Source organism: Verticillium nonalfalfae, assembly GCF_003724135.2.
Source record: "Verticillium nonalfalfae strain VnAa140/NRRL 66861 chromosome Unknown scaffold_33, whole genome shotgun sequence".
Classification (NCBI taxonomy): Eukaryota; Fungi; Ascomycota; class Sordariomycetes; order Glomerellales; family Plectosphaerellaceae; genus Verticillium; species Verticillium nonalfalfae.
Window position 1 is genome coordinate 155,858 of NW_021167258.1, and position 14,345 is coordinate 170,202.

At 47.2% G+C, this 14,345-nt stretch overlaps 3 protein-coding genes across 3 annotated transcripts; 2 read left to right on the forward strand and 1 right to left on the reverse strand.

Moving 5' to 3' along the window:
* Nucleotides 1-3,307: 3,307 nt before the first annotated feature.
* On the forward strand, nt 3,308-5,016 carry D7B24_005426 (uncharacterized protein; the record flags this gene model as incomplete). The annotated part of the gene is made up of 3 exons (XM_028639582.1): nt 3,308-3,925; nt 3,989-4,082; nt 4,151-5,016. The coding sequence occupies 3 exons, from the start codon at nt 3,308-3,310 to the stop codon at nt 5,014-5,016; spliced, it is 1,578 nt and encodes a 525-aa protein (XP_028496103.1).
* A 1,066-nt stretch (nt 5,017-6,082) lies between these two features.
* D7B24_005427 (uncharacterized protein) lies at nt 6,083-7,559 on the forward strand (the record flags this gene model as incomplete). The annotated part of the gene is made up of 2 exons (XM_028639583.1): nt 6,083-6,714; nt 6,767-7,559. The coding sequence occupies 2 exons, from the start codon at nt 6,083-6,085 to the stop codon at nt 7,557-7,559; spliced, it is 1,425 nt and encodes a 474-aa protein (XP_028496104.1).
* Nucleotides 7,560-7,639: 80 nt separating this feature from the next.
* D7B24_005428 (uncharacterized protein) lies at nt 7,640-10,702 on the reverse strand (the record flags this gene model as incomplete). Its single annotated transcript, XM_028639584.1, has 1 exon — nt 7,640-10,702. The coding sequence occupies one exon, from the start codon at nt 10,700-10,702 to the stop codon at nt 7,640-7,642; it is 3,063 nt and encodes a 1,020-aa protein (XP_028496105.1).
* Nucleotides 10,703-14,345: the final 3,643 nt, after the last annotated feature.

Here is a 14,345-nt window from a genome sequence, read left to right on the forward strand (position 1 = left end):
GCGGAGAAGGTGGGACGAGGGCTTCGGAGGGTCATTCACAACGTAAAACCGAAAGTACAACATTGGCGGGAATGATACAAAGAGCAAGCTGGTGTCCTCAGGGCAGGGTATCCCATGGTTCTTTAGCTAGACCGAAGCACAAACGAGCTGTGCACATCCGTCAACCCCACGGAGAACAGGTGTCTATTCGTGTAGACTTTCTGCCACTTGATCGATTGGCACGTGGAAGGTTTGACGCCACGAAGGGTTTGAGATCCATCTGATTGAACTTTGCTTGACAAGTGCAGGCGAACGCTGCTTCGCAGGGCATGGTGGAGAGACATCGCGGGGCCAAACAGCTGTCTTCGTGACTGACCGTCGTGTCATCCGTTTCCACGCTGGCTGATGTGGCGCGGCACGGTTTCGATCACGGTCCCGGAGTTTGCTGGCGCTAGCTACAGCGCTACAGTTTCCAATCAGGAACTGATCAAGAGGTGAAGCTCTGAGTCCGTCAGACTTACTTACAGGATAAAGAAGGCTTTGCGGAACTGGTGCTGATCGGCGATACCTACCCTGATTCGGCGCTTTCGGACTGGCTGGACCCATACAAGCGAACAGAGAGCCCGAGCATCCTATACCGGATGGGTACCAGGGTCTCATAATCATCGACCCTTAGGTCACGACCTGACTGTGGTTGTTGGGGTCATGGGAAGTACCAAGATGGAATGATGCAGGTGAGCAGGCCGGGCGTCGACTGGACCTAGGATATCCTGGCTTCGATAGTGCAGATGCCCTGGGAAAGGAGTAAGAGAGACCCGAGGCTGACCAACGACATGATTTCTCCGACTCGGCCGAGACGCGACCAGCCTAAATGGTCGTAGCTCACCACATTATGGTGATTGCACGGTCCTCCACGTCGCGTCGCTGCGTTCCCTGAAAGCAGAATTTGGCCCGTCTTGCGTCTCTCCGAGCGACCGGAGTTATTGGAGGTCAAAGCCAACACTACGAATTCCGCCCCACTAAGTTGCCATTATCAAGTTAAGTACGAGGCATGACCGTCTCTTTGGTTCTTCATATATCACCACATAGCCCACCTGTGCTGATAGGCACCTACCTGTATACTGGGTCTTCTCCTGACTCAAAATTCGGAATCGCCATCATGCGTGTCCCTTTGGTGCTCAAACATTCCTAATAGGGCAGGTCACACATGAACGGATTCAGAACAGCAGTCTGATCCACCTGCCGAACTCCGCACGTGCGTCGCTAGTCATCTTCACTGCTACTCTCTCGACTGCACCTCACCTCTTGACATAGTGGACTAAAACCATTCAAATCCACCGATTATAAAAATTGTGCTGCGGTTCCAGTTTGCTTCGTTTCACCCTTGAAGCTTTTGGACGGGTAGTTAAGCAGGAAGCAATGCTTTGCTGAACCGTATCGAGGACTCACCATACCAGGCACTTCAGGCTCAAGAAAGCATGGGGAACTTTGACGAGTGGTGGAGGAGAAAGCGGCTTTGAAGATACCCAGAAAAGGGGTCATGAAAATGTTCTTTGCATGCCCACGCAGGCAGCCAGCCATCATTTCGGCGATGCTTGGGCCTTGGCGTGAAAGACGGAGCCTTCCGTGTCAACCGGGGCAATGATTGACATCACTTAGAATCCAAACGCAAGAAACGTCATCCAATTCAAAAATCGCGGCTGATTAAAAGCCGCCTGGGCAAAGGGCTCACTGAAGATCAACGGGTGGAGGGATTGGGCCAGGGTTATCGCGGGGAACCAAGATGCTGGGCGACGGAGGCTAGCAGTGCGCGGTTGGATTGAGCAGGACGCGTCTGAGACGGCACGTTGCATCTTGCCCCTATTGGCTACTATCAGTCAGTGCCTAATTATAATCATGCGGCCATGCAAACATTTACACTCATGCAAATTGCCTCGGTCTCCGGGAGAGCGGGCGGTGGCGAACGGCTATTCCAGGAGGCATTGCAGCCCCACAGTCAGATTGGTACCGATGTAGGTAGGCTGCCTCGAATCAAGATTCCTGGTATGGTGCTTCAATATTGCATTTTGGTAGTGACTTTACTATGCGTAAGGCGCCAGCCGCATAGTGTGCATGTCGCCGTTGCGGCTCTGCACACATCACGTAACGTCACCGTGGGTTGGCTGTCTTTTACGGCTGATAATCGTTTGCAAAACTTCCTGGACTGACGGGCACTTTTCCCTACAATCTGCAACGGAAATCGAATTGCAGCGCAGTCATCGCAGAAGAAATGGCGTGGCCCTTACAACTCTACGCTGCGTGACTTGAGAAAAGTGGCGCCTGACGCTGGGCGCCATGGCAATGTGCGGGGGATGACATTCTTGTGCGTACTTGGCGATATCTTGGTGTTGAGCAGACCTGCCAACGCAAGCAGCAAGTCGGAACCTGTTTTGCTTTTGCAAGCTTTTGCAAATGCGAATCTTGACGACCTTTCATTCTGAGTGAATCTTTGATCCAAGAAAGTAAACGGCGCCTACAATCTGTCCTATACCAACTGTTCCTTAATCTTCAAGCCTCAGTAGGTTGTCTTCAATTTCTGCAGAGTCATGTCAAGTGAGATACATGTAGAACGGATTCTCTTGATGCAGCAAGATGCCGTAGTCCTCGGCGCCGAGCCGGTGGCAGGCTTCCGCGACGGGCCCCGAATAAGGCTTTCCGTCTTGCCACAAACGTCCCCATCGAGCCGTCGTAATCCTATCCACGTCGAATATGACCTGCAGCATTGCTAAATACTGCAAGAAAATATGTTCAACAATTATGCAAGGAAACGGGACGACCTCCGTTCTGTACTTGAACATTGCCTCTAGATCATCAATTCGTCCGTCCGCCTTGGCTGCAGATTCGGAAACAACAGCCGTCACTAGGTATATTGACAATCAAGAGCTCTTCGGGACCACCTGAAATGCTGCCAATTGACACTAGGACTCGTCCTCGGCATTGCATGTAAAACTATCAGTGTCGTCGCACTCGCGGTCCGGCACCCGCCTATCATTCACATGTTGATGGCTCCTTTGATACGATTCCTATTTCTGTTCTTTACTACCCTTGGCAAGCTAGTGCCGTAGCATCCCAAGCTGTAAGGATTTGACGGCGCTAGGAGCACGATGTTCCGTTTCGCACAACTGAAGTTCACAAACTATGACGGAAGGTCATCTTGACGCGTCTACTCCTTGGGGAGAACTCTATATAATAAGCACTGACACTTCCCCTCGTCAGTCTTCCTTTTTATCATCTCATCCACAATCTCTCCAGCCTAACACCATCTTACGCCAGCCACACACGCTTCATCATGAAGACCAACTTCTCTGCCCTCCTGGCCTTGTTGGCCGCCAACCGAGCTCTTGCGCAGCAGGCCTGTAGCGTTACGGAAGAGGTTGCACCATCGCTGACATGGTCGAAGTGCTCGGTAGGCGGCAGCTGTGCCGCGCAGACCGGTAGCCTCGTCATTGATGCCAACTGGCGATGGACTCATACTGTTGAAGGCTACGACAACTGTTATGAAGGCAACTCTTGGGACAGCACCCTCTGCCCCGATGGCGACACTTGCGCGCAGAACTGCTGCGTTGACGGCGCGGACTACGAGGGAACCTACGGTGTCACCTCGACCGCTGATTCAGTCACTATTAAGCTGGTCACCGAGAACGAGCATGGCCGCAACGTTGGCGCTCGCTTGTATCTTACAGATGGCGGATCTAAGTACCAGCTATTCAACCTCCTTGGGAACGAATTCACCTTTGACGTGGACTCCTCCAACGTGGACTGTGGTCTCAACGGCGCGCTTTACTTCATCTCCATGGATGCAGATGGTGGCCAAGGCAAGTTCCCTGGTAACAAGGCCGGCGCTAAATATGGCACTGGATACTGTGACGCCCAGTGTGCCCGCGATCTGAAGTGGATAGACGGCACCGTAAGTGCTTCTGTTCCGAGTGTTCTTTCAACCAGGCTACCGACTTGCTAACCAACATCATAGGGTAATGTTGAGGGCTGGCAGCCCGTGGGCGAATTCGCCCCAGATGTCGGCACTGGTGACATGGGCGCATGCTGCGCTGAGATGGATATGTGGGGTATGACTCCAATTCCTATTCTTTCAGAGCAACTCACTTCTAAGCTTGCCGCTGACCACAACCTGCAGAGGCCAACAAGGCGGCCACGTCCTACACTCCTCACCCTTGCGTTAACAACGCCTACCATTCCTGCTCCGGCGATAGCTGCGGTGGTACCTTTTCTGCGGATCGGTACGGCGGCACTTGCGACGCTGACGGCTGTGACTTCAACCCTTTCCGCCAGGGCAACCGAGAGTTCTATGGAGAGGGCTCCGGCTTCACCATTGACTCCACCAGCAAAATCACTGTTGTGACACAGTTCATCAATGAAGGACCTGGTGGCGATCTCTCCCAGATCCGCCGCCTCTATGTCCAGAATGGTGAGGTCATCGGTAACTCCGAGTCCACTGCCCCTAACAACCCCGGCAACGCCATCACCGACGAATTCTGCGCTGCCCAGAAGGAGGCGTTCGGCGAGGAGCAGGATCAGTTCACCGAGTTCGGTGGTCTGTCTCACATGGGCCAGGCTCTCGATGCCGGCATGGTTCTGGCCGTCAGTCTTTGGACCGACGCCCACGCCAACATGCTCTGGCTCGACTCAACCTACCCCATCGGAGAGACCGGCTGGGGAGCCGAGCGAGGACCCTGCCCGTCCGAGAACCGCACGCCTCCCGAGATCGAGGCCCGTGTTCCCGATGCTTCGGTCACTTTCTCCAACATCAAGTTCGGCCCCATCGGCTCCACCTTCACCGAGGGTGAGGTTACTCCTCCTGGCCCCGGTAACCCTCCTGTTGCCACGACCACAGCTTCGACACCCGCTCCCACTCAAGCTCCCGGCGGCCCTACTGCTCCCCAATGGGGTCAGTGCGGTGGACAGGGCTGGTCCGGCGCCACCACTTGCGTCTCTGGTACCACCTGCACTGTCGTCAACGACTGGTACCACCAGTGTCTCTAAATTGTTGATGCGACACTGTTTCAATGCTGAACTTCCCAAGCTTGTGCCAACACACGCTATAGTACAACGCAACGACTTTGCGGTGGATGAGCACCTTCTCCTACGTATCTCGATCCTCAGCTCAATTAGCCTCCACCTTGCCAGCCCAGGTAGAGAAAAATCAGGCACTTGGCGTAGGTAACGTACACCTTCTGAGAACCATACGAGGAAAGAAACACAGAGACTGGTGCCAGCTGGTACAGCTATAGGCTGCGGCCAAACGGTGGTAGTGACGTTAAAAGGCATTTGCCGTTGCGAGTTACAAACTTTTGCAGTACATAGTTTTCCGCTGGCCGTAAAGCTGGATTTTGGCGTGGCAACTTTGCCCTCACGCAGTATATAAGAACATCTTACTCTCTTTATATCGTGTTCTCAATTTCATTGTGATGGTGACTATCTCATCTTGTCGATAGGCACACTAGACCTGTACTAAGGAAAGATATGTCTTGTAGACCTGGTACCGCGAGAAACGCCCAATCATCCTGCGCTGGCTCTGAACGGAACAACTTCACGAGGCCTAGGCTTCTATGCGACATACTTTGGACCAGCCGATATGCTGCGGAGTTAGCTGCTGCAAGTAACCTACAAGAGCGTGTGGATTCATACCATGCGATATCAGGCTGAATTCAGGACCAGCTCTTTGTGAGCGCTTAAGGCTGCCGAGATGCGGAGGGCATCTTGGCTTTGGGGTAAAACTGAGATCATTTCCTAGTACGTGCAATCCTAGTTGGAGAAGACCATGTGTGCCTGTTGAGCCAAGGCTCTTTTTGAGGGGTTGCCAAGAGAACGCATCTTGAAACCTAACTCTGGAAGTCAGCGGGCTCGGTCTTTGTAGACTTCACCGCGTCATCTCGAGCCGACTTTATCCAGACATCCATCACGTTCCGTTAATCCGAATCTTGCAGCTCGGCCTTTGACGTATATAAAATCCCAGTCTTCGCGACTGAGTCCTCAATGGTGACATAGCCGGCCCTGCGCCCCCCAGCACCCAGGAATAACCAATCGATTACGATCCTCATTAGTCACCATGCGCTCTGGAACGATTTTCACCTTTTCGGTTACAGTACTCTCGTCTGTCGTCTATGCTGCTCCTACGCACGACACGTGCACCGAGGCAACCGAGATCGTCATCCGTCCCGACCTGAAGCATCAGGTCATTGAAGGATTCGGCTTTTCCGGAGCATTTCAGCGCGCCCAGCTCCTACTCAATGCCACTGAGACCGTCCAAAAGGAACTCCTGGACCTCATTTACAGCACAGAAACAGGTATCGGATTTTCAATCCTGCGCAATGGCATTGGTTCTTCCAACAGTAGCTACAATGACTGGATGAACACCATTCTGCCTGCCTCCCCTGGGTCTCCTGATGGGGAGTTCAACTATGTCTGGGACGAGTACGACTCTGGCCAATTCTTCCTCGCTCAGCAGGCTGTCAAGTATGGTGTTGACCGCATCTATGCCAACGCCTGGAGTGCGCCTGGATTCATGAAGAATAATAGTGATGACGCCAACGGTGGCTTGCTATGCGGCGTTCCGGGCAGCGACTGCGAATATGACTGGCGCCAGGCTTATGCCGACTACCTCGTCAAGTACATCAAGATCTACCAGGAAGAGGGTATTAAGATCACAGATGTTGCTTGGCTTAACGAGCCTGATCTGACGTGAGTCATGATGTCACTCGCTGCCCAGGCTCTTTGATGCTCATTTTTGTAGAACCTCGTATGCGTCCATGCGCTCCAATGCTGAGCAGACAGCTGACTTCCTGCCCATCCTCTGGGCGTCCCTCAACGCCGCGGGTCTCGATGTCGGCATCGCCTGCTGCGAGCTCACCGGCTGGGAGAGAACGATCGAGCTGGTGGCTGCCCTGCAAGAGCTTGGCGTCGAGGATCTGCTGACGACCTGGACCAGCCACGAATATACATCCAGGATTGATCAGCCGCTCGACACAGACATCTCAGTCTGGCAGTCCGAGTACTGTGACCTCTCCGATCGATGGACCACAGCCTGGGACAGCGGCGTCTCCGACGGTGACGGTTGGTACTGGGCCGACAGGCTGCACAACGCTCTGACGGTCGGCAATGTGAATGCATACATTTGGTGGTTGGCTGTGCAGGACGAGGCCACTAACAACAATAACAACGAGAAGCTAATCCTTGTCGAAGATGGAGAGTACGAGGTTGCGAAAAGAACGTGGTCGTTTGCGCAATACTCTCGTCATGTCCGTCCAGACGCGCAACGTGTGGTGACTGAAGGCGGCGACCTGAAAACGACAGCATACCAAAATGCGGATGGGTCGGTGGTAACTGTCATCTTGAACCCTCACTACCATGCCGAAACCGTCAGCCTTCGGGTTATTAGCTGCAAATTCCGCGAGTTTGAGAAGGTAACTGCCTGGTTGACGGATGAATTTCACGACATGGAGGAGGTTGAGGTTGATGCCGACGATGAAGGAAATTTGACAGTGCAGCTATCTGCCCGGGGACTGATCACGATCAAGGCAGAGTAACTCATTCATTTGTGATGAGGGCAAACCTGTGAGTGCTACAGTAGATATGAGGAGATTTATCTTCTGGCTCAAAGACCACCCTAAATCCTCATCCTGCCACAAGCCAGCAACCCACCAAATGCTAAAATGCGATAAAGTGTTCCAATAGCAAAGAGTACCAAAGCTCCAATCTGCAGTGTTCCGAGGTTGTAGCCTGTGAACTCGGCTGCCATGTCGATGTCGTACAGGTATTTGAAAGGCCCAGCCAACTGGCCAAAGTAGACCTCCGCAAACCAGGTTCCCGGTGACGCCCGCCAAAGCCATTCCATATGCCATGTTCTGACTTGCGAGAGAGCAGGTGATGCTCCCGAAAGCAGGCCGACGATGAAGCTGACCATTGTCGAGATGAGGGGGGCGTCTTCTCGTCGGACAACCATGCTGACGACACTTGCAAGACCATAAATACAGTAAAAGTACAAGAGGTTCATGCAGTATGCGAGGGTCCAGCTGATGATGGGTCGCGAAAGGATGTGGACGAGGGTGGTGAAATGAAGGCAGCTGAGGACCATCCGAGGCAATACAGAGACCGTCTTGGCAAGGAAGTACGCCAGCCGCGAGTGGCCTGCTTCAGCCTCTCTTCTGTGCAGAATCACCTCTTCTGAAAATATCTTCACCCCCGGCGCCCCACATATGAGACCGATGCCGATGGCCTGGAGCAGAGCCAGCTGGGCTGGTGAGGCAAAGTCTGCGGATAGGCTAAGGTCCTCATAAGGCGCCTTGTAGTAGCCTCGGAAGAGCACACCCTTTTTTCCATCTTGAGATAAACCAATGAGGAATCCTGAAAGAACGCTTAAGCCAATTTCAAAGAATAGTGCGGGCTTGAGACGATACTGTTGCAGCATGGCGCGTCGGAGGCAAAGCCATGTCTGCTTATGCCGGCGGGCACCACGGCGTTTCAAAAGTGCTCTCATAGAGACCCTGATACTCTTTGCCTCGGAGTCATCGCCAGAATCTTCATCGCTTTCGCCCCGGCGATGATGGGATGCCCAGTGGCTGATGAGGGCCTCCTTAGAGACGTCACCGCCCTTCTTGTATGCCCTCCCATTACCGGTAATGATATCTGTAACCACGTCGCCAATATTGCTGTGCTTAGGAAACTTGAACCCCATGCCCTCAAAATATGCCTGCGCTTCATTTTCCGGTCCTTCGTAGATGACCTGGCCGTTGCCGAGAAGAATGAGATTGTCGAGCATCTCGAAGATCTCCATACGCGGCTGGTGAATGATTGCAATGACCGAGATACCGAGACGCGCAAGAGCCTTCAAGGTCAGCATGATTGAGCTGGCGGCAGTAGCGTCCAATCCACTTGTCGGTTCGTCGAGGAAAATGGCCATGGGCGCAGCGGCCAGCTCCATACCGATACTAACGCGCTTGCGCTGGCCACCACTGATGACAGGCTTTCCAACGCTGCCGACTAGGGAGTCTCGGACGTGAGAGAGCTCGAGGCAGTCAACAACAGAGTCGACGTGGGCCGAGATGTCCTTGTCGGACCAGGATCTGGGCAGACGGATGCGTGCCGAGTGCAGGATATTTTCCCGGACTGTCAGCTCGGGAAGGACAACATCATCTTGAGGCACGTAGCCTATAATTTTCTTGTACTGCTCGATCTTCCCCGGAATGTTGTTGACAGTGACAGTCCCTCCAGTGTTCTTGGTCTTGCCCATGAGCACGTTGACAAAGGTCGACTTTCCGGCGCCGGAACCGCCCATGACGGCGACGAGAGATCCCTTATCTATGCGGCCAGTGACATCCTGTAGAATGGGCGTGGGTCGGCCTTTCGGTTGAAATGTGAGGCCGTTGTATGCGAAAGATAGGCCAAGGTTGTCGGCTTGTACATCCGTGGCTCTTGACATTGAGTCGACAAAGGCCTTGAGCTGCGGATTCAATGCAGCCAGTGTGTTAGCTCGGCGCAACTTGACGGTTGGGGCGCGTGCCACGGGCACGTCGAGAACAGCCTGAAAGCCATTCCCGGGCCTATATGGCAGAAATGTGGGCTGCATAGGTTGCATCTCCTGGTCTATCTCGTCGTCAAGCTGCTTGTACCCCGTGACTGTAGCTTGAATTCCCTTCTTTGATGCAGACTTGGCCATGAATGGGATTCCTGGGAATCTCATCCTCTTGCCACTCTTCCTTCGCTGCCGCAAGACAACCCACAGCAAGATGGCGCCAATGAAAAGATCAACAATGACAACAATGCCCACTGGGATCACAACAGCCTCGCTCGTAGCGCCCTTGGGACAGTAGCTGCCGGTGCTACAAGGGGTCGGTGATGGTGCGCCGGGCTGGCAGTATGAACCGGAGGGGCATCGAATGGTTGTCCTCTGTGCTGGCGGGCAGTAGTAGCCCCCTTGGCAGATTATGGGCTCAAAAACGCCCATCCCAATATTACGGCCCTCAAACTCGCAAGCCTTGCCAGCCAGACGGGCTCGTTGGCAGATCGTCAACGGCGTGCAGTATTGCGGAAGAGAGTTGACAGTGTTATTTTGGCCCGTGTGGATATCAGCATAAATACAAATATGATCGAGCCCACAGAAACACTCACAGAGAAAGCCTTCAGCACAGCCATGCTCCTGCCACTCGTCGATGGTTTGCATTTGCACAGGTACGGCACCAGGCCTGAAACAAGGAGCACCATCCACGGGTGCTTCGTCTCGCTCAAGCTGAGCTGCTGCCCTATAGTAGGAGGTGGAGAAAGTTGTGTGATTCGTGCCTGAGCAGGTTTGGTCGTAGACTGGCAAGTCTTTGTTGCTTGTGATGGGCACCAATTCAGACTTGTCATCAGCCCACTTAAGAGCCTTCGTTATGTCGGGAGGATTTGTCGAATCGTATGTCGGGCCGTCAAGCGTTGCCGCGCCATTTTGTGCGTTGAACCATTTGCCGTCATTTGTGAGGTACATCTCCTCTGTTCGGTTGCCAAGACATCGCCAGGAAGCGCCCGCATCTTGTCCGGGAGTGGTGCGTAATGAACACACGCACGCTTGTGTGTCGACGAAGGTCGGTCCCTCTGCTTGAACACGCGGTAGCAATGGTGCTTGTGGTTGACCAATCGTTGTCAGAAATGTGGCCTTGCTTTCAAAACCGTTGAAGCTATCGTTGTCGCCCATGATGAGGGCCCGGTAGTGGTGAAATTCCTGGTTGACACAATGAGGTTGGAAATTGCTGTGTAAGAACGCCCGTGTTTGTCCAAAAGACCAACAGCGCTGTCGACCACAGCCATAAGTCTTATTTGTATGGCATTTCATCGTCTCAACCCAAAAGAGCAGCCCGTAAGCACACGGAGGCTTTTCCCTTGCCCTCACTGCAGCACCCCTAATCTCATGCTGAGGTTGCGAAGGATGACCACAGCCTTCTTTCCCCTGTAGCTGGAGCGATCTACAGGGAGCAATGCTCGCCAGAGTCAGCACTATAGGGAGGACGGATATTTGCTCGGCCCTTGTTAGATATTTGCTCTGCCTAACAGGGGGAAAGCTATAAAAGATAGGGGGAAAGCTATAAATATAGCCCTATTACTAAAATTAGCTATAGTAACTATATACCTCTACTCGTCTCTTATACCTTTAAGTCTCTCTATAGATTCTAAGCTAAAATCCGAGCTATAAACTAGCTATAACTAGCTAATAAACTAACGCAAGCAGCCCCCTAAGGCTCTATAGCCCCCTAAGGCTCTATAATTACCTTATCTATCCGCTAAATTCTTAATAACCTTAAATATATTAATATTACTAAATACGCCTATTTTAAGCCCTCTAGATATCGCTAACGTATTATTTTATCGTTAAAAGAAGCCTCTCTAATACCTCCTTTACTAATAGACTTACTAGCTATTACTAAGGCCGTTACTAAGGGTCCTATCGTTTCCTTTACTATAAATACGTATAAAGAGCTATTTAAGACCGTTTATAACTACTATACCTATTAAGGGTACGGATTAACTATAGAACGGATCTAGAAGAAGATTAACGGAGTTAGGAACGGCCCGATAACGTAGATAAAGCTCCTCTATAACCGAGGGAAGGCTAGACCCTCTATATTAAAGGGTCTCTAGTAGAAGCCTTCCTCTAAAATTAACTATTTATAGTAAGGAACTCTCGAGGAAGTAAATAGTTAATAGAGATACGTACCTATCTTATTAGATAACTATTATAATTACTCTATTATTATAGAGATAGGAATTAAAGTATCGTTTATAATTTAGAAGGTATTTTACGATCTTAGTATTATAAGTTATATTAATATTTATATATTAATTAGTTAGTTAATTAATAAGTAAATTACTTAGTAGATTATTAAGGAATATATAAATAAAAGCTAAAATATCCTCTTTTTTAATATAAATATAAGGAATTAGCAGAGTTAATTATAAAAGGCTTAATAAAGCTATTACTCTCTTACTTAACTCTTTATTAACGACCTCGAATAGAATAAAGATATATACTATTACGTTATATACTATAATCTTATTATATAAAAGATCGATTACGTTTTCTAGATTTACTCTTAATATAGTTAATTATAGAAGTAGAACGCCGACCTCTTATTAATAGATTCTATATATTAAACGAATTATCTATACCTTAAAGCCTCGTCTATAATCTATTAAATAGCTTCCTTCTAACTAAAAACTATAAGTAAATTACTATAAAATACTTCTCTTCTAAGTAAATAGGGTAATAGTAATTTATACTTTATTTAATTACTATTTTATACTCTTTTCTAATAAGAGTATTAATATATATATATAAATAATTACTTATATAAAAGAGGTAATAGAGAAGGAGAATATTAAGGCCTTTAATATTATAATTATAGATTTCGATCGAAAGCTTAAAAATACTCTTAAAATCGTATTCCTTTATCTCTTATAATAAATTTATATATAATATATAAATAAAAATATTCTCCTCTATATAAGAAAGAAATAGAATAGCTACTTAGAGGGTATTATTATAATTAGAGGCCTTTATAGTAACTATATAAGTAGCTATTCCTATTATTCTTATAGGAGATATTAATTACGTTAACTTAATTAAGTAAATAGTAATATAATAGAAAACTCTATAATTAGCGAAATCGTCGAAAATAGCTTAATAGTAAAGGTATTTCTAATTATTAATTTAATACTTAATACTATAGATAATAGAAATAGCCTATAATACTTAAATTCTATATTTTTATTATTAGATCTATTATTAAATTAATCTCCTAATAGCTTCTTATTCGCTTAGAAGTAGTATATTAATACTAAAACGGAAAAAGCGTTCTAGCTCGTATAAGCTTTATTTTATTATAGGTTTAATCCTAAATAGCTTAATTTACTTACTTCCTTCTTTTTCTATATTCTTAATTAAAAAGTTAATATCTTAACTCTAAAGCTTATTTATTACTTAAATACTACTTAGCTTCTATTCTATAATTAATTCTATAAGTTTTCTATTAAGAGATTCCGAAATTATAGCTTTAGAATTATATCTTTAATAAAAAGAGCTTACGCTAAGCTTAAGAGCTACCTTCTAAGAGGTAAAAGCTAAGTTAACCTTTATACTCTATAAAAGCGAATTATTTAAATAGTTAACGAGAAAAAAGAATAATATAAGATTTTAATTTAATCGTAAATACGCTATATTAATATTAAATTTTAATAAAAATAGATTATATAATAGCTTATATTTCTTATATTCTTTAAAGCCCTCGAGAAGATATAGAACGAGCTATAAGTAGCTTTAAGAGCTAGGAATTTAGATTAATTATAATTCTAACTATTACTTTATTCTAATAGCTTTACTAAGTAATAAAAGTAATATAGTTATAGTTACGGGGACTTATAATCTCAGATCTTAAATACTTAGTTTATAGTATTATATTAAGATACCCTCCCCTAGTAGGAGGGGCTCTAGAGGTTCTCTATATATTATAACTCCTAGTTATATAACTAGGAGTCGTATAGGCTAGTAATTACTATTCCGTAATTACTATATAGTATTCGCCTAATAGTAATTACGGTTCCGTAATTACTGAGAGGATTACGATCCCGTAATTACTAACCTTATAGTTACGTAATAGGCTCTACTTATTACCTATCTACTATACCCGTAATAAAAAGCTACTTTATTAATATATACTATATTCCTATTTATCTCTTAATTAGCTATTAACCTTTAAGGATATCTTAATATATTAATAACTCGATTAAAATACTATTAGTTTTACTATTTACTCTCTTTCCCTCTTCTAGCTTTTACTTATTAATTTTACTATAAATAGGCTATCCTCTAAAAAGCTTATAAAGAAGCTCTTAAACTACCTCTAAATAAAGTCTTAAAAAGTATTAAATATATTAAATAAGAACGCCTCTAATACCTCTAATACTTTAAGGAAAATACTAATAACGCTTCTATTATAAGGTCCTATAATACCCCGATTTCCCTCGCCTCTACTATATAAACTATTACTTCTAGCTAAGTACTATCGGAATAGGAGTAGTTAGAACTATTATTATTATATTCTATACTAATCTTACTTTAGAAGCGCCCTCCTACTATCTAGCCGAGGAAGAAGAGGAAGATTAATAGCGATAAATAGATAGAGCTTATTATAACGTAATTAGCGAACCTTATAGAGGCGTCTTACTAATAAGAGGCTATATAACGTCTCTTAGCTAAGGAGTAGATATATAATACTTCTCTATAATTATAGCTATTATTAACGGCTATTAATATATAACTATTATAGGATATACTATAATTCTAA